This window comes from Echeneis naucrates, chromosome 20 (genome assembly GCF_900963305.1).
Source record: "Echeneis naucrates chromosome 20, fEcheNa1.1, whole genome shotgun sequence".
Classification (NCBI taxonomy): domain Eukaryota; kingdom Metazoa; phylum Chordata; class Actinopteri; order Carangiformes; family Echeneidae; genus Echeneis; species Echeneis naucrates.
This window is the reverse complement of record NC_042530.1, coordinates 16,075,368-16,101,907: the sequence shown is the minus strand read 5'-3', so window position 1 is coordinate 16,101,907 and position 26,540 is coordinate 16,075,368. Positions and strand designations below refer to the sequence as shown.

General features: G+C 40.6%; 1 protein-coding gene across 1 annotated transcript in view; it reads left to right on the top strand.

Moving 5' to 3' along the window:
* Positions 1-26,540, top strand: part of LOC115061381 (partitioning defective 3 homolog) — a 344,220-nt gene that overhangs the window by 22,660 nt on the left and 295,020 nt on the right. The window contains exon 2 of the mRNA XM_029529689.1: positions 15,050-15,151. Within this exon, the coding sequence (XP_029385549.1) occupies positions 15,050-15,151 (102 nt within the window). The remainder of the gene's footprint in view (positions 1-15,049; positions 15,152-26,540) is intronic.

The following is a 26,540-nucleotide window of genomic DNA, read 5'->3' as shown; positions in this document are numbered from 1 at the left end:
GACTTGAGGGAGTCCAGCTGAAAGATGTGGGAACTATTCAAATGGAAAATAGTTGTTTTCACAGTGCATTTGTATTTGTGTGGTCAGGTCATTATAACATTATTGGAAAAGCAAATATGACTAACATTACTCTTTTGCTATGTAGATCATGGATCTGCTGTGTCTGTGACAAAGCACAGTTTGAGAGGCTGGTAATGAAGGTGGCTTCTCATCTTCTTTAACAAAGCTATATGCTCTAATAACAACAGTTGGTTCAAAGCTCAATGCTCAGAAAGGCTTTTGAGACACTTTAGACTGACTTAAAAATGCCATGAAGAATTATAGTTGGGTTATCCAGCTGCTTACAGTACAGTGATAACAGATGGGTTTCTGCTCAATTTCCTGAGCTTGTGAGGATGCCGAGTTGCCAGTGACAGACAATTCAACCCACACCCTATGATTAGGGATCAGTCATGCTTTAGGGAAGGAGACAATCGACAAATAGCATCTGCCTCACATCCCCAAATGTAAGTCTGACCAGAAATTTCAGTTTTCACTGGGTTTAATCTGGGGTTAAGTCCCTTTTTAGAAAGTGACTGGTACTGCAAGAACCCAGTAGATCCTTGTTGCAGGAGGCAGTGGGTGTCAGGTAACTAAGATCACATTACGCCACAGTGTCCTGGACTGCTGGTGCATCGTACTGACAGAACAAGAACTCTGATGTGGCCCTATTAGCATACTAATGAATTGGAAGACAGATACATGCGATGTAAACATCCTCAGTCAATAAAGTATGTGCGTCAAAGGCTATAACTTCCTGACAGATACTTGTTACTTTTTGTGTTAATGCCACCATGGAGAAGCTTTGTGTGTGTGTGTGTGTGTGTGTGTGTGTGTGTTCATGTGTGTATCTGAGTATGTGCTGCAGGTTATGACCTGGTTGAACCAGTTTCTTACTGTCAGCCAAACGGATTTCCTGGTAACCCTCCTCTTTGCAAATGATCGGCTGTCTGCAATTAAAACTTGCATTGCCTCCTGTCACTCCATTGCCCCCAGTGTTCTCACAACAGAATCCAACCAGTGCCTTCAGTTCTCAGTCAATCCCAGCCACAAGAAATAAGCCTTCACCACTTATTGATGTTCATGGCTGTCATACTGGGCAATCCAGCTCTGTCGAGTTGGCGTAATCAGCAGTACCTCGCCCTACTTGCCACCGTTAGCTTTTGTTCACAAACCCTGATATTAAAAGTAATGAAGTATTTTGGTTGAGGCCCCTTGATGTTATCATTATTAAGCATATACTTGGAATGTTCCTACTTTGTTCAAGGCTTCCAGGATTAAAATGGAAAGCACACAGTTTTGTCCTCTGGAATTAAAACAGATTCTCCAAAAGGGAGACGTTTGGTATGTTCATTGCCCTTCAATTGAAAAATACACAGCTTTGGTCCATGTCTGGTACACAAACACAGGACAGCCCCACTGAAGTCCTTCTGTTTTACAGTTTGTAAAAGTGCATGGGTTTCTGCCACCAGCAGTGGCAGCTTCTTCTATTGGTCACCACCTCTCACAGATGCATATGAACCCTTAAGTCAGAGCAGGAAAAAAATGTCAATTTACGCTCTCTAGTGGCTGGCTTCTCACGCCAAGCCTTCAACACTGGTGGTCCTTAACAGAGATTGATGGGGCTCTCCTCTGTCACTCGCTGACTCTAATGAGAGAAGCCTCAGTGAAAGCACTAGGCAGAGGGTGGTGGGATTTTTAGTAGTGAGGGTGTTGTAGACAGACTGATACAAAGTCTCTTCTATCACCCTGAATGAACTGCAGCGAATTTGGGATATTGGTTAGACCGACAGCCCTGTTTCAAAGTTGTGGGTTTGACTGTGGTGTTTACATCGTGTCGTGACACATCATAGAAAGCAGGAGATATGAGCAAAACAGGCTGAAAACCAAAGAAACCATACAGTTCATTGTACCTGTGGAAGCGTCTTTACATGTTTGTGGATCAGAGATAGGTCAGACTGATCCCACAGGTTATTTTCAGCTCAGCAGCAGCACCATGTCTTCATGTGCAGCCAAAGAGAATGAGATGTATTGAGGTTGCTTTACAATGCAGTCTTCTTTCAAGCATCAGCAGGTCCTGAAATATGTGTATGTGTGTGTGCGTGCATGGGTGTGATACTTTCAACTCTCCCTGGCATAGCTGTGTTCCTAATTCACTTGTCGATAAACACTGGGTTCATTAGATTTCACCTTGCAGCACAGCCTTTGGTGCTTTTTTCGCAACAGCTTTTTTATTCTCTCTGTACCTCCTTCCCCTCTCCCTATCTCCTGTTCATCTTACACCTGTTTTCCCCTACCCAGCTTTTCTTCTGCTCTCCTTTTACTCCCTCAGTACCCACAATCATGCTGCTTGTGTTTTGTTTTCTCCTTTTTTCCAGCTTCTCTTCTTTTTCTCCAGCTAATTTCCTTTTTAAAAGTGATGAGAGGATACATAATAGTTATTATCTGAATATAAATTTAGATTTGATGATGAGACAGATAGAGATAAAAGTAAAGAAATTGATGGTGGACCATGGTGAGACTTCAGAATAAATCAATGCAATACAATTCCAGGACTTGAATGTTAATAGGATACTCCATAAAAAGACTCAAGAGCAGAGAGATTGGTGAAAGTAGTCTGGAGACATGACATATCCGATATTGCTCACTTCTTAAATTTTTATATTTTCCAGCTGCTGCTCCGGTGGAGAAAAGATCAAATCCATGTGAACTTTCCACATGTAGACACTTGTGTTTTGGCACTACTTCTTTCTTCAATGACACTTAATTTGTTATGGGTGTGTGTGCTGAAAGTTAAATATAGTGTTGTGTATGGAATACTCCTTTGCCATCAAAGTGGAAACATGGGAAAATAAAGCATTTATGAAATAAAAACACGAAGAGGATCTGTTCCGTTACTATATTTTAAATGCAGACTTTAGTTACCCAGCAGGATGGAGACAGATTCATGGCAATTCATACAGGTGTGTGTTGTGTTCTCTGCTTAGATGTGGAACTGTTCTCTTTATGTTTACAGCCAACTGTAGTGATTTAAATATCAAGGATAGAGATCTGTTATAACTGTAATGGGGTATGCAGTATGCACACAAAAACAGATTCAGCTTGTAAAAGGCTGTAGGTGTGCTTTGTATCCTAGTACAAACATGTAATAACTACAGTTTTTGGGGAATGAGGATTGTTGGTCTCACCCTGGTCTTCCAGCATGTGGTTACTACTAAAGTCATTATTTCGTGATGCAAATAAACATACTTGCAGTAACAGGCTGCTGACAGCGTGCATAGGGTTGTGTGTGCCAGGTGTTTTCATCAGCCTTTGGCTTTGACTGGAAGCCTTCCTGCCAAACTTCAAGACGAAGAGCAAAGTTTTTAGCAAAGAGTTTTTAAGTAGCCCTGTGTGCTTCTTCCTGACATTGCAGTCAAAGTTGACACACAGTGATGCAGAAGCAGATTGTATCTGTCTACACTTAATAGGAAATTAAACAATTAGAATATGTCTATGAAGTTCAACGTCTTCTTAGACAAATACAAGTCCAGTTGCCTACGAATCAATTTGTGACAGAGAAGAATTAGAGTAGTTTTGGGGAGACTATACAAGATAATTATTCCACTGTATTATGTCATATTCTTTAATGATGTTGTTAAATCTTAGCAGATGTGATGCTATGTATTTATTAAGATGGATTTTCTTATGTTTTTTTTTTTTTTTATGGCTCCAATAAAGACTGATGTAAAGCTTTCTTTCCAGTATAAAGAAAATAAGTTGACCATTAAACTTTATTCTTTTACTCTAGTGAAAGCCATGACAGTCCTCTAGACTGTCCAGATGAATATTTCTATCACTTCTTTTCTTCCACGAAGTTAAGATGCAATCTGACTATTATCACTTTTCAATAGCAACTTACTGTGATGTCCAAGACATAAGGCTGCTCAGAGGTTGGAATATAACATTGTATATTGTCAGCACAATGATGGCTAAAGCGCTTTGTAACGGTGTTTTATTGTGAGGTGCAGAGAGAGCATGAGGTTTTGACAAAATCCCAATGAGGAAACTGAAATTTGTTGCATGGATTTTAAATTTGACTCGATAACATCATGCTGGCTTTTAGGTTTCAGGAAAAAAAACAAGAGCAAATCTCACCCCAGGTGCACTTAGCAGCACATTAATGGAGATACTGATAGTTGAATCCATCAGCACGACTGTAGAAGTGAACTACTGAACGGGAGCGACATCTCAAGATGAATTTAGTTGATGGTGTGGAAGGATGAGCCAAGCTGGTTGTTAAATTTTATTTGGCTGAGGAGCTTTGACCTCAACATGATTTGCACATAAACAGTTTCAGGAGCTGGAGTTGAGAAACTACTGCTGCGTCAGTATAAGACAGGAATTTGACTTCACTCAAGGAGACACACCTTCCACACTTGGATTGCATCTTTGGCTGTTTGCACTCTGGAGGGGGCTGCAACCTTCTGCAATAACAATTTTGTATTTATGTGTTTGTCCAAAGATTAAATTCATAAATCAAGCCAAATGATAAGAGTTTACAGAAGGCAGCTTTGCACAGTCAGTTAGTTTTATTATTAGTTGTGGTTTATTTCCACAGAGGCCTGTGTGAACCAGCAGCCCTTAGCCTACTGATGGTTGTCTTGAATCATTCAGTTTGTTGTGGTTTAGCTCTTCACCTGTATTGCCCAGCATGATTAGACTTTTTCCTTGTTTAAACTTCACACAGTCTACACATGTAAAATCCAAATGACTCCAGGGGGATTAAGGGACCTGGCTGACTTTATGTTCTGTTTTTTTTTTTTTTTTTTTTTTTTTTTTCTCTGTTTATTCTGTTCATCCAGACTGTTCAAAACATCCTATGTCCTTGATTTCTTTCCTTTTCTCTTTTTCTCATTTTCTCTCCTCAATGCTTCTCTTCAGCAAAAATAGTTTTTCCTATGTGTTGCCTGTTTCCTCTTCAGGGTCACAGAGCATTTCCTCAGCTATCAGGTGCGCTCAGCAATCATCAGTGGTGAGGTGCAGCAGTACCTGGTCACTTTTCTCAACAGTGAAACACTAAGCCTGATTGGTATTTTGTGCATAAAGCTGCACTGAATGGACCGAGAAGACGTTATTTTCTTTAAAAAGATTCCGCAGCTCTTTTTCTTTCTCTAGTATGAATTTAAAGGCTATTTTAGATGTCTTACAACAGGGAAGTGGGCCGGGGGAAGTGTTATGTGTTAATTACCTCTAGTATTTATGTATAGATAAATAATGACTCAAATTTTTTAATCCAATATCGATAGTTGGAAGTCTATAAGATCCTTCTTCTAATGCAAGTTCACTGTGACAATAAATCCTCCCTTATGCACAAAGTTCAGACATTTTAATTCAACTGGGCAAAATGTGGTAGCCTAGCGGAGTCTTCAAATAGTCCTAGTCCAAGCGACCAAACAAGAACCCCTCTCAGGTTGAGTCCACTCACTCATCTTCACCCGGTTGTATTGCGGGGCTGCTGGAACCAATCCCAGCTCAAATTGGGCGAGGGACAGGGTACACCCTGGACAGGTCACCAGTCCATTGCAGGGCCAACACACACTCACACAGTTTGTGAGTTAACCTATACATGTAAGTCACGCAGACACAGGGAGAACATGCAAACATGTTCACAGAAACGCAGAAAGGACCCAGACCCTAACCCTAACCGAACCCGCGATCTTCTTATTGTGGGGTGACAGCGCTAACCACTAGGCCACCGTGCTGCCCTGGGTTGAGTCCATGAGTCCTGAAAACCAGAACTCAATTTGGAATCAAGCGTGCATCTCTGCCTTGACTATTACAACACCACATAACTGCATGTTCAGTGGCACTACATCAGATGAAAATGTGTTTGGGTTGTTTTGGTAAGTCCTGTCTTTATGACACAGTACAACTCAACAGCACAAAGTGCATACTCCGTAATGATCATTTAATCAACAATTGCTAAGCAGGTTCAAACTGAATATTACTGTCAGGAAGGCAGGCTGCTGAGACTGCATTTGTTTTTATTCAGTGGAACTAATGAACTGAAAACATAGACAGCAATGAAGCACCCAGCTCTCAGTACTGAGTAGTGCATGCCCTTTAATACTGATACTGAAATATGACATTTTCCTTTGTTACTTCTTGCCCAGGGAGATAATTGCTGTTGTTGGAAAGCAAAGCTCAGTTTGTTTGTTTTTTTTTTTTTAACCTGACCTGTTCAGCAGCTGGGGCAGGCAGTATGAATGTTCCTGGTGTCTTGTGTTGAACGAGTTTTACTCTGCGAAGGATGAGTCTGACATACTGTCGCCATCTGTGTTTAACTTTATTGGTAAAGCTACTAGACTGAGGCTTCATGGATAGAAAGTGAGAACAGAGACAGGATAGTTCAATATAATATAATTTAAAATTAATGTATGAGTGTGTTATTAAACCCCCAAAAAAGGGAGCCCCCTGCACCCAGGCCCAAGCAGAGCTCAGTTTGCAGACAGGCCACTCATAAACACAGTGTGCCAGTTCACCAGTGTACCATTCTCTGAGCCACATCTGCTTTCAAACACAAACACACATCTGGACTTTCTTTCTCTAGACAGCTGCCACTTATTTTGTTTACATCTCATGTATTTTTCAGTCTGTCCCTTCTCTGTAGCTCTCTGTGCCTCAGAGTTTCAGATGTCGCTCTTTGTGGATTTTGGATGTTTGCCCCAGTCATCCTCTGGAAAGTGGCTTTCATCAGCTCTGTCTTCAGGCCCAGTCCCTGCTCTGCCTGCCAGCCTATTTCCCTGCTTGCATGTCTGTGTTTTTATCCGTCTGTTTTTCCGTCTGTCCAGGATCCAGAAGATCTGGAGTTCTTCTGGACTTCTTGAAAATACTTTTTGTTGTGTTAACATCCATTTTCTCAGAATGATTTTCCTTTGTAAACTTTGTATTGCCCAAAGAACATTTATGAGTTAAGAGAAGAACATTAACATAGTTTTATTCTTTAGTTTTAATCTTCCCATTTGTTTGACAATGTCCTGTAATTACTGACTCATGTTGCCATACCTTCACTAACTGTTTGTTATGACAAGGATGACCTTTGCATCAGTGTAGGGCCTTGTGGTGCAACGGTAGCGTGTCTAACTCCAGATCAGAAGGTTCCGTGTTCATGTTGGGGTCTATGATTTTCCACAGTCCACAGATCAAGAAAACTTTAAAATTTAGGACTATCAAAAGAGGAACTCAGGAGTTGTTGGCTTGGTCAACACAATCTGACTAACTACATAGTGTCTTTAACCTTCAGCTATGTAGATGTAATCTTGTCCTGTAAGTTGATGCTATCCTTGTTTTCCCTGCATCTTTTTGCTCTTTACCCCCAAAGGAAAAAAAAAAAAAAATAGGCAGCCGGTCCCTGAATAATTTATTATACACAAACTTTAAATGCCTGTTGAAAACAGAATAACTTGACTAACTTGGCTGTGTAGGTTTTTTTTATGTGCTGTCCCGACTCCCCACAATATGCTTCATCCATGCCCCATTCTCCATGATGGTGGTGCGGTAACAGTTTCCGTGTTGTCTTTTTGGAAACCTGTTCTACACCTGCTTATCATGGTTTGACCTGTAGGGTTGGTGGTATATTTCTTTGGCTGTCATGATAGGCTGAACCCAGCAAGCCAACACACCTCTTTTGATGTTGAAAGGAGCGGTGTTTCCTTGGATGTGCCAGTTGTTTGGTACTAGAGAACGCTTAGGTGGGCACGTTAGCTGGTTCTGTGCCCTGCAGTTGCAGCACAGATGTGGTGAGCATGGTGCACTGTGTCAACACGAGAGAGCAAAGAGTTGCCACTCCCCTCTGCTAGCCTTTACCCACTGGGATCTGGGTGTCTGCTGTACATATGTTGCTCTTGGTCCTAGTGGGATTTTCACAGACACGCAAAGAGAAAGAGAGAACAGAGTTCTCTTCAATCAGTTGGTGTGAGTTGTGTGTTGTGTTGTGTAAAGTGTGTGAGAGTGTTTTGTTGTCACAGTTTGTTGCTTCTCCACAAACCATGACCAGCAAACACCTCGGCACAAATGGGTTCTGTATGTCATGTCTGTGTGATGTCTTACGCCTTGAATTATTATTATTTCCATATATGATATTTCCTCGGTATCCTGGCTGTAGTTTAAGTGTGTAAATACCGAAATCACTTTTCTTGTTCCCTTGCAAACTAAATTGTAAGCATAATTGTAGTTTTACAGTTTGTGGTTTGTGTGCTCAACATCCACAGATACAGCGTAATTGTCTGACTGACGTCTCTTCCTGCTGTCATAGCTGCTGTCCAATTAGAGTTGCAGTTTCCCCATTTGTTGACTCAACTCTTCTCTTTAAACAATATGGAACACATAATGATTTTGCTCCGCATTTAGATCAGAGGAAAAACCCCAAAAACAGCTTTTTGACCTCTGTGCCCCACATCTGCAGCCTGTGAAAGAGCCGTGTGTGCTGTGACATCTCCACTGTAGCTTCTCTGTTGTTGGTGATTCACCCTGTGCTCTGCGTTTCTCTTGGCTCATTCAGAAGACCCATCTGGCGAGCACAACTTTTATGCTAATGAAATAATAAACAAAAGTGCACCAAAATTGTGCTGACTGCTGCCTCTATAAGTGCTTGCAGTGCTTGAGCAGTTAAACTGGTCAACAGACTCTGACATGCACATGCTACACAGATGTTCAATTCCACTTATAGCTTTTGGGACATATTTCCAGGAGACACTGGCAAGCTAAATAGTATTTTCTTAAAATTACAGGTTTTACTCAACCTCTGGTTCATTGTTGTGAATGTTTTGCAAAGGGATCTTCTCAGTAACAATCGCTTCAATACTGAAAATCACACACTAACAATAATGGGAAATAGAGTGTAGTCTTTACCTCTAGACACTGTATATCCAGTCACAATAACAAAGATATTTGACTTCTGGACTGAATGTAACTCTTTAGCTACTCTGAGCTAGAGCAGATGGTCTGGATGGGGCATCTCCCTCAGGGTCTAAGACTAAAATGCCTTTTCAGTAACATGAAACCCTCACCCTTCTGTTTCTTCTCAGCCTTTGTATGGGTGATGTTTACACTCAGACCCTTTATCAAAAAACGCTTAAGAAAAAACTCCTTTGCTTTCTCCCATCTAGGATGTCAGAGGTTAGGGTCAAGCTGTGCCTTCTAAACACGAAAGAGATACTGAGAGTGAAACAGTGGACTTTCTAACAGCTACCTGGCCATGCTTCCGGCCCATCAGTGTTTATCAGATTCTTATTCAGGCTGGCCGATCTCATTCAGACTGCATGTAGACTCATGCAGATCATGCCATTAAAATTAGCTCTATGTATGCAATTTTAAAAGTTTACAGATTAGACTATAAATAAGTTGATATGAAAGGCAGAACTAGTCACATGGTCATCAGTTCAGTCAAGCCTGGTTGAGAGATCTGTGAAGTGATTCAGATTGTGTATCATGATTCTACCCAAATCAGGTGTGAAATGATCTTTCCCAATTTACCCAGAAACTTTCCTCAAGTCTGGGATCTATTGTGCCATAATCATGTTTTAGCTTCATGATTGAAGATGCATTCCTGATCATACAAATAAGCACTTTTTCTCCTTGTGCTTCCCAGTTTTCTCATCACACACTGCTTTGCATATCCCATATCCTCAAGATCGTAAATGTCTAATATCCAGTCAAAAAAAAACAAAACAAACTGCAAGCTCTCAACATATGTTTAAAGAAGTGGTGTTACTCATACGTCACATAACACATACTTTTACATCCATCATGCTTCTTAGTCACTGGCACATCCTGTCCGAAAATGAACTCTTTAATTGGCTTAATGATGTCTCATTAAAAAACAGCTTCATGTGATCGTCCTGTGATAATGTCTGTTTTAATTTGCCAGTGAAACCTTCATCACAGCAGTAGTTCTAACTCACGCTGGGCCATGAGGCAGCATGTCTGGGTTGTTTAGACACACAAGCTCACATGCACACACAATGTGGCCTGCTTTTTCATCCAGACCAGATGCTTACCTTTCCAGATCTTATACTTATCATGTGGGGTGATATGTGGAGTTGTGGTCCTGGAGACAAGGTTTAGGGACTGCAAATCTTCTGCTCAAGCGTATCACAGAGGAGAGGAGATGACTTCAGGGGTTTATCTAACACACATTTTAGACTGAATGAGAAACCTTGTGCGATCAGATATAATTTTTCTGAGGAATTGTTCTACCTCTGACTTACAAGAACAACATATTATTTTCTCTGGCACACCATATTTGTTCCTCCATACAGCTCAATGCGAGACTCCAGAGAACCGACAGCAGTCTCTGCTCTGGCTCAGTATGAGTAGGAGTGGCAGATATTTGGAGGGTCTCAAAGTCAATGAGTCAATGCTCCTATGGATGTACACCATGCAGCCCACCTGCGCTGTGTGTGCAGAAGGTGTAATATTTCTGTCAGGACTGTGCTCTGCCGGCTATACTTTGTTGCAGGCCAGGCATCGATAATGCACCTACCAAACTGACTGTGCCCAGCCCCAAGTGTTGGGCAGGGACATTAAGTTTACTTTAGTGAACTAAAACAAACTAGACAAGCAAAAATCAACCTGAAAATCAATTATAGTTTCCCACAGACATGAGGTTATCTCAGCCCAAGCAGCTCCTGCTCAAAGGTGTTTGTCTGCACTCTAATGTCCAGAGCTTCAGTTTGACTCCCTCCTCTCTTCACTCAGGCTGCTGGTTTACACAAATGTGGACTTTGTTTTTTCAACTTTCAACTTTTTTGGACTTTGATGTTTCAACTGTGCATATAATAATGCACATGAGACCTGCATTTTTTCTACATTTTCTTATATTTTCCTGACAGCAGCTGTGAATATTTGGGCAAGGCCAAAGTCTGTGCTGTGCTGAAAGGTGTAAGCTCTAAAAGTGGGACGTTACACTACTGCGCTGAACAGCTGATTCAGATGGAGGTGTGAACTCCCAAAGGTCAGAGGTCTGAAGGCTTGGCAGTCCTCTCTCGCTTACATTTTTCTTTTTGATTTGGTAGTTATCATTTGTTCACTGCTCATTTCATAACTTGAAGGATTGTACACATCTCTTATAGGGGTGTAAATGTGGAGCAGTGATCGCACTGCCTCTAAGCAAGTAGCTTCTGGGGTTGGGTTCCAAATGGCCAACTGCAGTTTTTGTAAGAAGAGCCCCCAGGTAATGCATTTCAAGGACTGGATGAAATTAGATTCAATTTAGAATCATTTATGAGCTTTACACAAATAAGCATTTCACAAGTGAAAGTATCTTAATATGTAAAGTATGCAGGCCGTTTCCATAGAAAGACATTTCCCTCTCCAACCCCACTGATGGAATCTTAGTTTAAAAGATAGGAACACACAATAGGTGACATCTGTTTCTTATTTTACAGGTCGCAGTGTGTTGATACTATTCCTAGGAGACATGGTCACATTTCATCTTCTCTGTAAACCATAACTTCCTAATCGCATCATTTCCAAAGCCTCCACATTCCCCTGCACTGACTAATTAAAAACATGTCCTTGTGTTATTTTTGGTGAAACTCACAAGTGCGACTGGCATTTTGCTTTCATTCATTTATGCCACACAACAGTATCTAAAGTCTACACGTCACTAACCAGGATTGATGGTGAATGTATGGCTGCACTGAAGTTCTTCTTCTTAAATGTAACTGACCCTGACGTGATTTGAACACACAACCATCTGATCTGGAGTCAAAGGTGCTACTGTTGCGCCATGAGGTCCTCCTGTAGGCATGGAAACTTGAGACCTATATCCCTCGATAGACTCTAATGGCGACATTTGCAGGAGTTAATGCAGCAGTCATAAAACACACACAGGCGCATGTTCTCTCTTTCACATCCACACACACTTTCCCTGCTCCGATTCCCTCCAGAGTGCAAGTCTTTGTGTGGTCTTTGACAGGAACAACCAACCCACTCCGGCACAAAGATGCAGACAATAGGGTGACCGCTATTGTCTGGTCTTATGTCGCAAGTGTGAGCTTTTGTGTGTGTGTGTGTGTGTGTGTGAGAGAGACACAAAGAACAACTGCCTCTGTTTCCCCCCTACGTCGAAACAAGATCAGATAAGCAGATACCTGATCAGACTAAGGTGTCAGCTTCCGCTCAGTATATGAATGAACAAGTACAGCTCTCATGTGACTAACCAGGCCAGGAGCTAACCCCCCCACCCCGATCCCCTTTCATATTTGTTCATATCTGCTGTGCTGACTACCAAACGACTAAAAAAGATTATTGTGTGACAGCATGCTCAGACAGCAGGCCATTTCATTCAGCTCCTTTTACGATATATATACATGACTCCAGCTCTCATTTACATGTTGTACCTGCCGCTACACTGTTATCTCATTAAACTGAAAGCAAGCATGCTGAAAATTCCTGTGCTGTCTTTTTTGGCAGTGCGACATAAACAGAATTCAAGCTACTCTCCTTCCATGTGCTATTCATAGCTCTTGACTCTACTGGCAGTAATGAAAAGATGTAAAGTAGTTAGATGGTATAATGTTATTGAATGTGTGTGTGTATGTGTGTTTGTGCGCCTGTTGGCATACCCTCTGCCCTCCTCTGTTTTCTAGCAGGTGACTGGATAAGCTGTGCTTGTGGAGTTTGGAGGAGGGACCAAACCAGTGGTGACTGGTTTCTGATAGTTATTGCATTATTTTTTTTTCCTACTGTGGATAGCATGTTTAGTTGCCATACACAGTTGCCATGTTGTTGTTTTGTATTCGTCAGTAAAATGCCTTGTTGTTTGTTGAATCTGTTTTCATGTTTCTTTTTATCCAGTTTATGATTTGACTTTTTGTTACTTCTCTAAACTCTTGAATTTTAACAGGGAATGCAACAATTGTGATGACATAGCTGGAAGCGATCCTGGTTTTAGAGACACCTGGTTAAAGAGCTCCAGCCACATGTTGTTGTACCTGTGTCATGATCTGAGGTCCCTGATATAATATTAATGCACTGTGTAAGGCTTTGTTTGCTGTTGTTCATGATGTGTGTGATTATCCAAACACACCTGACCTGCGAGTATGAAAAGAAAACTTAAACAGCACTAGCTTCTGCAGGTTTCCCTAATCTTTCCTGTGTGCAAGATGAGGAAGTGAAGAGAGTGTGTTGTTTTTATTACAGTCCAGTCAGAGCTTTCTATGATGATCTGTCTTGTCAGAAAGGAAGGTTTTTTTCCCTTTGTTAATGAAATACAACAGTGCTGCCTTTGAGGGCTGGAATAATGAGGTGCTAAGAATGTCTTGGATATTGTTGTTTGCTGTCCTTTCTTTCTGCTATTACTGCACATTATACTCATGTAAATGAGTATAACAGGCTGATCTGCTCCCTGTGTCTCTTTTCAGTCCATTTGCACTGCTTTCCTTACTACATATGTTCACCATTTGTTTAAGACCACACAAGTTCAATGTGCTGATGTGATGAAAATCCATAAGCCAACATATAGTTTAGGTCCCTCTTAACATGCTGCCAAACCCAGAATTTCCATGTTACAAGCATGTCAATGTCCTTTTGTGTGTATCTCTGTGCTTGTTTCAGTGAAGTCTATTCAGAGGCTAAATCCATTCATCCCTGTTTTGGACTCTCTCTGCTGTATTTCATAATGAGGAGTATTTAAATGGAAACGTGTTGTCTTTGGCTTTGATGTAAGACCAAGTCAAATCCAAACTATATTTGTCAAACTCCATGACTTTCATTTCATCTTGAGAATTTTTCTGGGATTAAATTTAGTGGCCAAGCTTAATCCATCTGTGAAACACGACTGGCTGAAGATGCCAAATGAACATGGAGCAAATCAGTGTTTGACATTTTTTTCCCCAGTTTAATGCTGAGGTTCAGTTTGTGGCTTGAAATGATAAGATGGTATTAATGCCATAGCTTTTTTCTCCTGGGTTTTAACAATGTTTTGTGTGTTTGTATTATCATGAAGTTTGAGAAAACATTCTATCAAACTGCCCAAACTCTTACAACTATAAATAACCATACAAATCTTTCCATATGTGAGTTTTTTTTTTTTTTAAGTCTTTTGGAAACAAGAAACTTATTTGATGAACTTGTCCTTGTTTCCCTCCTAATAACCTCAGATGGAAGAAAAATACCACACAATCATTTCCCACATCATTTGGGCCATTTTGTCTGGTGAACCACAATGGACATCAGTACAACAGAGCCATGCATGAAGGCATTTAACCACAGACTCGAAAACGCTCAGTTTGGAGGAAGTGGCATGCTAGAAAAGAGACAGAGAGAGGGGAATGAGGATGAGCTGTCCCTGTTCACCTTCTTGTCAGACTGCGTCATTATGCTTCCGGGAATTTTGATGAAAATCAAACATCCATAGAATTGTTGACAATATACTGTCTTACATTCACCTCATACATGAAGCGGCTTTGCAAAGAACCGTCCTTTGTTCAGGGAGTTGTGTTATGTTTAATATTTTCACAGTTTTATGTTTTCAAATTGACAGTAAATAAAACAGATTTTTTTTTATATTCATATTTCTGCACCAAAAATGTACTGAGCTGTGATTTGAAAAGCGAGGTACTGTACATACGAAACAATGACTTTAGCGTACCATTACACCCTTAACAGTACTCTGACTGTGCCTGTTTCACATCTGCAGTCTGAGCAAAGGTTTAACCCATATACTCTTTTTGCACGCGGGCCTTGAAGAAGATTAAACCATTTCATAACTGTTTTCGTGATGCCAATCCATAACCATGTCAGAGCCTATGTGTGCCAGCTGACTGGATCACTGTATGATTAGATTAGCTGATTTCCTAGTGAGACACAAGCTGATAAATTCTTTTGGCCTGGAAATTCTAATATGTCATATGGTTTTACTTACATAACGCTACAAGTCCTGTAAGTCTATATGATGCAAATAAAGCTGATCTCATTACTGAGCTAATACTCTCCATCTCTTTTTTTTTTTTTTTTTTTCCAGGACGCTAGCTACTGGGTCCAGGTCCAAAGACTGGAACATGGAGATGGGGGCATTTTGGACCTGGATGACATGCTGTGTGATGTAGTGGATGACAAAGACAGGGTGAGTCACAGTCTGTGTGTGTAATCTAAAGAAAAAGCTTTTACTAGTAGAGTACTAGTTTATCTCTAGTTTTGTTTGATTTGCTACTGCGCCTCATCGCATTTTACATTTACATTTAGTGGTAAATAGTTAAAATGAAGCTCAGATGAGTATTTCTGAGCAGTTGAATGAGCTAGACGGAGGGTGGTGGTTGAATCAACACCACTGCGAATGTGGAGAAAACCATTAACAGTGTATAAATATTAGAACTAATCTGTGCTAATCAGATTCTGTTGCTCACACATGCAGTCATGATAGGGATGATTTATCTAGTATTTTCATCTCTTCACACATAACATTACACATAACATTCACGATAGTCCTGATATTTTGAAGGTTTCAAACTATCAGCACTATCATAAAGTATGTGGTATTGATGAAAGATTTAGAATTAAAGTGAAAGTGCAGTCTTTGTGTCTCATGATAGCTGATATCTTGAACTTGACACTGCTATTGTCTAAAATCTTAGCATGTGTCCATGTGGAGTGCACGATGTGTTTTGTCCTGCTGTTGCTCGTTGATTTCCCACGCTTGAAATCTGATAACTCTGAACAATTCAGAAGCAGAGCTATCAGCTGGTTTGAAAACTGTGGAGGAAAGCTGTGAATCACAGACAGGTACAGTATGTGTGCATGTGCATAAACACACCTTATTTCTAATGGCTGTATGATTGGTGCCATGGTTACACATCAGATGAGATGAATAGTGAGCAGCTGTTTTGCACCTGCTGTCAGAAACACTCCTCTTCTCTCTTTTTCTCCCTATTATCTGCTCTTGTCTTCACACCTCTTTACTTTCATCATCCACTCTCAGACAAAAAAAAAAATGTTTTGAGTGAAATAAAAGAGTACAAACAAATATATAGTGAGCTCAGTTGCTTTGTCCCAGTGAATACCTGCCCCACCTGGTGGTTATGTTGGCTCATTACTATTTTGGTTTTAAGAATGTTTTTATTTCCTTACTATGATAAAATGTCTCTGTGCTTTGTGGGGATCAATTCAGAGACACAGCTCAATTTCCCCTTCAGTTTTGTGTAGTGATAATAAATTATATTAACCATATTACCCAGTTTAAGTGATATGACTGACACAGTGTCGTAAAACTGTGTGGACAGTTGCGGTGACAGCTGGATGCGGGCTGAGACAGCTAATTCTGCACCTGCCGTCTGTCTGTGTGTGTGCAGGGGTGTTTATGTCTTCATCTTAGTGTCTGTGGGTTTTTGCCTCTTTGTATTAATATATAGTTGTCATAGTAAATCCGGTCTGTTCACTTCCATCAGGTACTGCCTCCATCCCTGTTTCACTAATCTACCAACAGACAGCAGACACACACTGAGTCAGAGCGGGTTGTTTTAACCCATTAATGTCTGCATTTCCTTAATCATATGGCAAGTTGATGGTTGTCAACTGGACTGGAGATCCTATAAATAGAAATGACTGTCTTCTTACTGTTTCTCAGTTAAAATCTGATTTGATTGTATTAAGTTTAATTTTTTCATCCTTGAAGGTAACAGTTTGTTCAAACTGTCCTGTTTGAAGTAATGTTTCCACATGATATAACATAAATATTTCATTGATTCATGAAGTGGAGTTGTATCAATTGTCAGACTTCAATAGCTTCTGTTTATTTGTTTGATTGCATCACCTCCAACAAGTGTAGACTGCTCCACCCATCTGATCATACAGGTTTAGTTAGATGGATCTATAGTCTGTCCATCAACTTAAAAGACATTGACCTCTTGACTATGAACGAGATTTGAACACGCAACCTTGTGAGCTGGAGTCAGATACATGACCATTGCACCATGAGTTCACATCAGACAGACAAGCTCAGAGTTATTCCATCTGTTTACAACTTCTTGTTGTTCCCACTGTGTGCTGTCTGCAAACATAGATTAGTCCAGGTCAGGCAGGGGTGCAGGATGGGACTTGAGCCTGCCACACTGTGGTGTCGGTCTATGCAGCTGTTGGGTTAGGTGTCAGGTGAAATTGGTGAATTAACACCAAGTGTGAACTACATTTTAATGAATAATGACGACTCTTGTCTGAGTGTCATACACTAACCACCAACTCCTTTAAGCCTCTATGAAGTGTTTCATTATAAACAAAGACACAACATAGACGGACACCAGGAACCTTCGCTCTCTATTTCATATCTGAATTAAGGGTATACCAATCCTGAATATTAACACATAGTATAACCAGAAGGGAGGTATCTTCTCCACTGAGACAGTCCTCTGCATGTCTGTCAGATTCCAGTTATCATATGGATCAGCACCATTAATATATATGCCATTTTTACATCAAAATGTTTTTTTTGGGGCACCAGAGGTGGAGTGGGGATTGTGCATGTGCCCCATAAACAGGAAGCTACAATATCCTTGTAAGCAAGAAAAGGCCAGATTTTTTTTTTTTTTTTTAGGATTTACTTTTCATCCCCTGATTTCACATCCATAGCACTGATACTTCATGATGCTGCACAGCTAGCTCAGGTGCATTTGAATGAAAATGAGTAATGTCATATATAATATCACTGTAGTAACACAAGGGAGCAAAGGGGAGTGCATGTAAAAACCACTATTGTTACTTTTCAGGTTTCAGTTCCTCCAGTGCACCTAACCTGTTCTTGTTGTGTATGTGTAAGCACCCGGCTCAGGTTTAGCAGTTAGATTATCATGCTGCAATACCTATTCAGTCAAAGAGCTACATGTTGCAGCCTGTCTCTGCTCTAAGGACCTTCTCATTGATGATGTATCTTCCACTTGACACAAATGGGGAATATGAGTGTTGTTGTTAGGTTAGGTTTGGTTTTGTGTTACTTTCCCAAGTTTGGTTGCAGGTGGATATTTAGCTCTTTGTCTGCATGTCTGTATCTGACAAAGGTGGAACACGACCCCTTTATGTCTTTCCTATAAGTGCATGATGCCTTTACGCCCATCCATTAGAAATGATGTATATCTACAGATGATAGAAATAACCATCAATATTGGGGATACAGTTGATTTTTTTTTTTTTTTTTTTTTAATTGGGAGGCACCCTCAGTTTCTGGTGAAATACTGCCATCATGTGGAATGAAGAGTGAAGTAAAAGATTATCATGGGGACACCTGATATTTTCTTTGCTAGATTATTTAAATCCAGAGTCTGTATGTTGTGCTGTTTAATCAGCTGTAAATGTCAGTCTGCTTTATAAAATTCCACTATGGAAAGCGTGAGCTCCTCTCTTTTCTAATCAAACTCAGATTGTCCTAAGTGATCATTCAACTGATGACCATATGTCACCTGGTTCCACCTGAGGTTTTCTGCCTCTTAAAGGAAGTTTTTCCTCACCACTGTTACCAAGTACTTGCTCTTGGAGGGATATGTTGGGTCTGTTTAACAACTCCATAACGAGTTTGAGCTAGACCTGCTCTATGTGTAAAGTGTCTTGATGCAACTGTGCTATGAAAATAAATATGATTTGATTTTATTTGATATGACATGGAATATTTAAATACAAGTAAAACTGTGTATTTAGACACAAACCCCAGTAATTCTATCAAGAAACCCAAACACCTAGAGTATTGAGAGGATTGTACAATAATTATGTTTCACTGTCTACTTTTGAATCCCAAGTTACACTGATCACATCCTATGGTTTTGGAATAAACTGCTGAAATTAATAAAACAGGCTTCAGGTGCATGACCACCTTCCTTGGGACTTAAGGTGCATTGAATTAAGAGGCGAGGGAGATAATTATTAAATTCCTATGATGAACATCTGTACACCGGCTTATTCATTCAGTTCTCCAGCCAATGACATGCAGTGAAATGCCTACTACTCTGTAAGTAATAACGTTCAGGAGCTTCAGGTTTGGTTTAGGCAGGCAGAAAGAAAAAGAAAAAAAGGCTCTCCCCTGAAGGGCATACACATGATCTTCCTGGAGCTTAAAGAAGCAACACATCTGTGATGATTTGGCTAAGGCCTGAAGAAACACCAAACAAACCCTGAAACACATTTAGATGTTGTCACTTGTCCAGAGGAAGCACAGTAAGTTCCTTCCATCTCACACTCCGGCACTTTTGCATTCATAGAACATCCAATAGCAATGCTTTCTCTCTGTCTAAAAAGACTGGTGACAAGCCAGAGCCTCCAATCACTCCAATCTCCTCCTATCACTTTTTTTAAAGTCTGAAAATTGTACCAAGACAAAGTGCCAGAGGTGACAAGTAACAAAGTACAAATACTTTGTTATTGTACTTAAGTAGGTTTTTCAGGTATCTGTACTTTACTTGAGTATTTATTTTTCTGACAACTTCCTACTTTTACTCCCTACATTTATACACAAAAATGTGTACTTTCTACTCCTTACACTGTAAAAACAGGCTTGCGACTTTTTTTTTAACCTCCACAGATGATGACACGACGTAAAGAATACATAAAAGACGTGACAAACGAGAGGGTAAGAGGGTGAAGAACGGGGGGGCAGGTAACCTCAGGAAGAAGTCGAGTGAGTGAGGGGACGGTAGAGAGAGAACCAAGAACTTGTACTGTAGCAGAAATTATTATGTATTGTGTTTCATTAACAGCAAAAATTCATTTTTACTTTTTACTTTTACTTTGAAAGTACATTTCAGAGCCTGTACTCTCTTACTTTCACTTGAGTAAAGGAGTTGAATCAGTACTTCTACTTTTACCAGAGTATTTTTTTACACATGTATCTTTACTGCTACTTAAGTACAGAATATAAGTACTTTTACCGCCTCTGAAAAGTGCAGATTGTTTTTGCCCATTGACTATTGTCGAGATGTAATGTTAAAAAAACACACTGATTATGGCATGACACTTGTTTTCTACCCAAAATTGGAAAGATTCAAGACTTAAAAACTCAGCTTGGTCTGATGCTGAGAAAGCTAAAGGTTGCTTTGTACTTTGGCATTGACAGCATAAATACACGGACCCAACCATCTTGTGACAGAATCGCACAGCCTTGCTATTCAAGCTGTTGGAACCTTGTATTGTTGCTGACAGTCACAGAGAACTTCAGAAGCCTCCCCAGTCCCCAGGTCTGAATCCAGTAGACCTTCCTCTGGAATGTGGTAGAAGAGGTTGGAAGCTTTAATGTGCAGCTGACAAACCTACTGAAATATGCTGATGCATCTATGTCAACACAGAGCAGTGTTTAAGCAAATAAAAACTGAGGCTGTTTGACTTCCCTGTGCTAGTATGATGGTCCTAATAAGGTGAGTGTGAGAATGAAAAACAAAAGCAAACCTTACATCTTGTGATCACTGATATTGCCTAATATTGCCCTGATGCAGTTATTGCAGTGAACTTCTAGCCTTTATAGTTGGCTTACTAAACTTTAGCAAGCCTGCACGAGCCCTGTGGAATTGAACTAAGAACACGCAAATGCCCCATTTGATCCAGCTAGGAGGAATAAGGTAGGAAAACCTAGCTGAGAGCCTTGTGTTAGACTTCTGAAAATTCATTCAGTGTGAAAAAATACATCTGATAGCTATGAAATGGCTGGAAAAGGCTGTGATACAAACACTTCATCCATATACCAGATGGCAACGAGGCAATTAAAATTACCCCTGGTTAGAATATGGCCGCAAGTAAGAAATTCACAACATGTGTCTGTTGAAACGAGTTCATAAAAGAAGAAAATGGGCTTTATATGGCCAATTAGATCAAATAAGATTAAACTTTAATGGTCGCTGCAGGAAGATTGGGCCATTTATTGATTGGGCACATAAAACTTAGAAACTGCTTTTGTGAAACAGTGCAGAAGTGAATTAGGAATCAAGTTATGTGCATGTGTCGTGGAAAGCACTTCCTCTGTTCATGGACTTTTAAAGTCAATCGTTAAATCAAATAAGAAGACATTCAAAACATTTTCTGGAGTTTATGCCACTCTTGTACTAAAGGGAAAATTCAACATAACATGCAGTTAAGTAATATCCACCTTAATCTGTTTGAGCTGTCTGTCTAGTCTCCATTGTGACTGGGCTAACACTCTGGATGTTTAGTGACTGAAAAAGCATACACTTGATTGGGCTTCATCGCTTGCACTCCGGCTTGCTTGGTGTGCATGTCCAGATATTGTCTCCACAGCAAACTTGATAAGGATTAAGTGAGGGTGATTTCAGAAGATTTCGGAAGCTAGGTCCCCTGGTGTTTGTAGCCTGAATCAGAGGTGAGTCAAAGCATGCCCTTACCCCTGGGCTCAGTGAGTGCAGGGGTAAGGGTTCAATCCTTAGGGGCAATAAACAGAAGAAATAAAAAGCTCATTATGGATGAAGCTTAGCTGCCTGAATCAGCACTTCATTAGAGTGTGTTTTACAGCAGGTGCATGATGTTGCAGTGACACATTCGGGCCACAAAGAGGCACTCAAGCCCACGTTATAGCAGTCCACCCTTCTCTGTGAGGAGTCTGCTGTACCAAGAAGGTCTTTGTTTCCAAATGGATATTCAGCCTTTGAATAACAGACACATGCCAGAAATATAGCAAACAAACAATCTAGGAAAAGAAGCCGACTTGAACCTAACCAAACTGACCACTTCATCTACTTGTGTTAATGTGTTAATATGGCTTGTCTATAATGTATAGCACATCAACAGCTCCTGTAGTTGAGCTCCTTGGCATCTTGGACAAATGGCATTTTTTTTTTTTTTGTGCCCCTGACGTTCGCATTTCCATGGCAACGGCAATCGGGTGCCAAGTGGGCACCTGTGCTGGGTCGAGATCAAGCCGTGAGTGAAATTAGCCAAGGCTAAAGCAGGGTCCCAGCAGCTGCCCCCTGGTACCAGAATACTGCCGGGGGAAATCAAAGACTAATTACTATGTTTGTCTGTGTGTTAGTCTAAGTGTGTGTAATGTGTGTAATCTGTGTGTTTATGTGTTTGTGAGTGATTACAGCCTCTTTTGGCATAGATTGAAGGTAATTCTGTCTAGTCTCTCACCATCATCTCTCAGGCAGTGTATTGTGCTCACTGCACTCATTGCAAATTCATTTTATATTCATGTACATCTACATCTTTGCAACTATTGGCATGATTAATCTGCCTTCTGAAGTAGTTTCTGAATTAAACTATAGAGCCTTGTATGATTTCTGTGCCATGCTTTGATAAAATTCCTTTGTATATGTGGAGGATATTGCGTGAAGTGAAACCATCACACCTTTCTCATGTCTGTGGATTTTCTCACAAACTCCTGTTTAAAGACTCTATAGGAATGTGGCTTATTGTGTAGCATGGTACCTTAGAACAGACCTGAGTACAAATTAGTTTCTAGCAGCTTTAGGTTTGTCACTGCAACAATATAATCTAGGGGGATACTTGGAATCCAGTTGGAAACTTAATGCTGCCTGTTCCCAGACCTGGGTAGAACCATTTAGGCATATTTTCTTTCATCCGTTCTTCATCTTCCAACACTTATCCATTTCAAGGTAAGGTGGGGCTTGTGCGACCTTGTAGCGCAACGGTAGTGTGTCTGACTCCAGATCAGAACGTTGTGTTTTCAGGTGGTAGGGGATGACAGAGTGTGGCTCTCTATGTACAGATGGATGGAGCAGTCTGCACAGACCACTAAATAGTGGGAATTGAAGTGTTGATACTGGATGCAACAAAAGGCAAACATTGAACAATGCAGCAACAGTTGATTTATAGCTGAATTAATTAAGTCACAACAATACAGTTGACACACCCTAAGACCATCTACACCATTTGTTTCTTTAATGTCTACTTGGAATTTACTTAATTTTGACTTGATAGCTCAGCGAAACAGAAACAGTGTTTCACTTCTGATGATGAACAACTCTCTATGTAAAATGCTTTGATGCAACTGTGTTATGGTTTGCCACTATATAAATACATTTGATTTGATTTGATGAATATCAAATCACAATAAACTGGTGCAAGAAAGGGTTAGAGAGCTGCTGAGAGATAGGTCACTTTTTTTTGGTTCTTCCTCAACGATCAGCAGCTGATTCTCCTGCCATGTCCTTAGACTGACACAGACTCAGCCAAACTGTAGCTGAATACTTCATGTATGTGAATTTGAATGTAATGTTAGCCCTGCAGACACACACACAGACACTCACACTTAAACTTATCCTGGCCATTACATGTGAAGATGCCCACACATATGTTTTTATACACATACACCCTGCTGTAGTCAGCTGTAATTAGCCTGTAAGGACCAGAGTCAGCTCTGTGTGGTAGCAGAATTTATCCTCCTCTCCTCTGCTCTGCCCAGAGGCTTGTGGGCGGCAGCAGGCAGTTTTTCATTTCATTTTCCTCCGGGGTTTGGGATTTATTGTCTGTTGCTTGTTTATTAGGTTCCTAGTTTTTGAACTTCACTTACTCAGGGTAGATTTGTTGCGCACTGTTGTTCTTTTTCAGCAACTCCCTCTTTCCCACTTAAGTTATAATCCCGCACAATGGGGAGCTGCCCAGCGTAACCGCAGCCTTTGTGCTTACTGCTCTAGAGAACCACAGGCTTTTATTGTTAGCAGCTCTGTAGTCTGCTGGTCAGCAACGTCTTTTGTATGACATGAAAAACTGGCTGTTTTTAGTTAAGTAATTAAACTTTTGAGTGCATAAGGGTAGTTTAAGCCACCAATTGTATGGTTTGTGAATGGGCTGAATCTTATTAGTTGTAGATTACTTTCAATTAAGCAGAGAGAAAGTGGAAAAAACACTAAACCTATACCTAATGACCGTCACATTAGACCATGAGTTCTTTGATGAAGTGTGATATTACGTGGGATATGATAGTTCATCAAACTGTGCAAGTTGGAGAGGAACAACACCTCTAATTAGTTCATTCTCTTAATTTTAAAAAGCAGAAAATACACCTATAGTTTTTATTCTGAGCACATTAGGTTTTATGTACAACACGTGCCTGACATTGTTTAATACCAGTACCAGTTAAGAATAAAATGATAAAGGATAGCATTTAGATGTCTGCAGGTATGAGATGAAATATGTCAAATCAAATGAGCCTGTAGCATTTTGAATACTGATCAGATTTCTTGAGGTCACATGATTTGTTTCATGGGCATATTCATGCAGTAAATATAGTCACAATATAGGCTTTACAAATTAAATAACTACAACAACAAATGATGACGTAGCACTGTTTGTTTCTCTTTATTCCATATTTTCTTTATCCTTTACTTTACAAAGCTAATCTCTTAAAAGTTGAGTAAAATTTGAATAAAATGGTTATTTTCCCACATATGTGACAGCGGTAACATCTGTGTAAGAGTATTGTGTCTGTATGGACAGTCTGAGGAAAAACAGCCACAAGTAAATAAAAGCCTGCTCAGTCTAGTTATTTAAACCTACTAAAACCACATGTATGGATGACATTGGTCCACATTCATGACACTGGCTCCATAGCATATGTACTGTGACCTACACATCCTTACACATCCTTGTGCCTAGGGTAAGAATGATGACACTTCATACTGTGGAGGAGCAGGCAACTCCTTCATGTTCTGTTGTGGTTTCCTTAAAAAATGGGTGAAATCAGGTCATGTCACCAAGCCTTTCGCTCTGCTAGGAGGCAGCCAAGTCAGTCACGTAGGTGTCTTTGATTTCTCCTCCATGACAGCTCCCCTACAGGAAGAGTTTTCTGCCAATGTGCCAAATAGCTACTGACATGGTGTCGACTCGCCTGAATACTCTTTGGAAATGCTGGGGTGTTTAACCAGAGCTGTGGATAGGCAGTGCCAAAGCAGGAAAAAAAGTGAAAGGACTCACACAAGCAAAGAGTACACAGTTACACACCAATGAAGAAAAACAGTCATGCACACATGGTCCTTCAAACACATACATAGTATGGTGGACGCACCAAACTCTTGTCCTCATTTTGTGCACGTGCATGTATCATGCAGGAGGACGTTTGTCCTGGTTGACAGCTGTCAGGGCTGCTTTGGTTCCAGTGTCTGGATATTTTGCCAAATGAGCCTATTATCTGCTGTGGTGGAGTCCTGTGGTGGGGCTTGGCATCGCCCTGGGGGGTCGATTTGGGTCAGGCGCCATGAGACAGGCTCTAAACAGAGGTGACAGATACAGGCCCCCAACTGCGAGCTTGCCACCCTCCCAAACACCCCCAGAGGGGTGTACCTAGCAGCGCTAAGATAACAAAGGACATCAGGCATCAGACAGAGAAGTGGGGGAGGAGGCATTGCCCTGGTTTCCATTTTTAAACTGAATCACTTCTATTTGCTATTTGTCCTGATTGTCTCAGTTTGTGCAGTTAGTTTGGTCATCTTCTTCACATTGGAGACTTTTCCACCCCACCCAATGGGGGCAACAGTACATTCTCCATGCAGCTCTGCAGTGTGATTGCCTGCTCACTACTACTACTATCATAAGTCTCAGCCGGTTTGACAAAACTGCAGTTTTAAACAGAAAACTTCAATGTAAAATCAATTGCTTATTCTTTTTTAATATGAACCGATTTCTCTCTCACCCTACTGTCTCTCAGTCTCTATGTTAAACTGAGCGAGTGTCTCTTCTGCATGGCAAGTAACCCTCTTTAGCTTTTGTCTCCAGAGTCTGCAGATCATGAGTGGCTGTTTTCAAAACTTCTCTCTAAACCATATATAATTACCCTTGTAGATCCAAAGTCACTTTAAGGTTGTGGCTGAAAATTGGCTTTCAAATAGACTTTGGGAGGCAAACCTGTGTTTTTAGAATTAATTTATTACAGAGGATATAATATACACCAGGCTAATTTGGATTTGGAGTGATCTGTGGGTTTATATATTGTAGTAATTAATATAGCTGAGACTACAGTGCAGAGGCTAATAGGGGGAAATAAGGATTTGGTACAAGGCACTCCACATACACATGAGCAGTCAAGCCAAACCAATAAAAACATACAAGCACAAACTTAAAAATAACCAGTGGAAGAGAGTCATGACATCCAAGCAAAGGAAGGTAAGAAAGAAGAGCACTAGCATTGCCACAAGCTAAGCTGAGTCTGGTGTTGGTAGCTGGCGGTGTACCAAGCTGAAGTTGACACTGGCACAGGGAGGCAGGAAGGTGGTGCCAGGGCTCTGGAGCTATGCCTGGTTTGGAGAGCTTTAGACAGACATATTGTAGCAGACAGAGCTGAATCCCTTCTAACATCAAGGCTGTGTGCTCTCACTGCCTCTCTTCTCATGAGAAAAGGCCAAAAACCGCATCAGTTTATATCCCTGCTCTGCTGAAATACCTGAATCTTACAACCATGCTGAAGCTCCCCTCCTGCACAGCTGCTGGTACATGTGATTTAGCATTCACTCTGGAGAGCACTTCTTTATATCAAATGCAAACAGCAAGTGCATTTCCTAACAAACAATGGCAGTATTTAA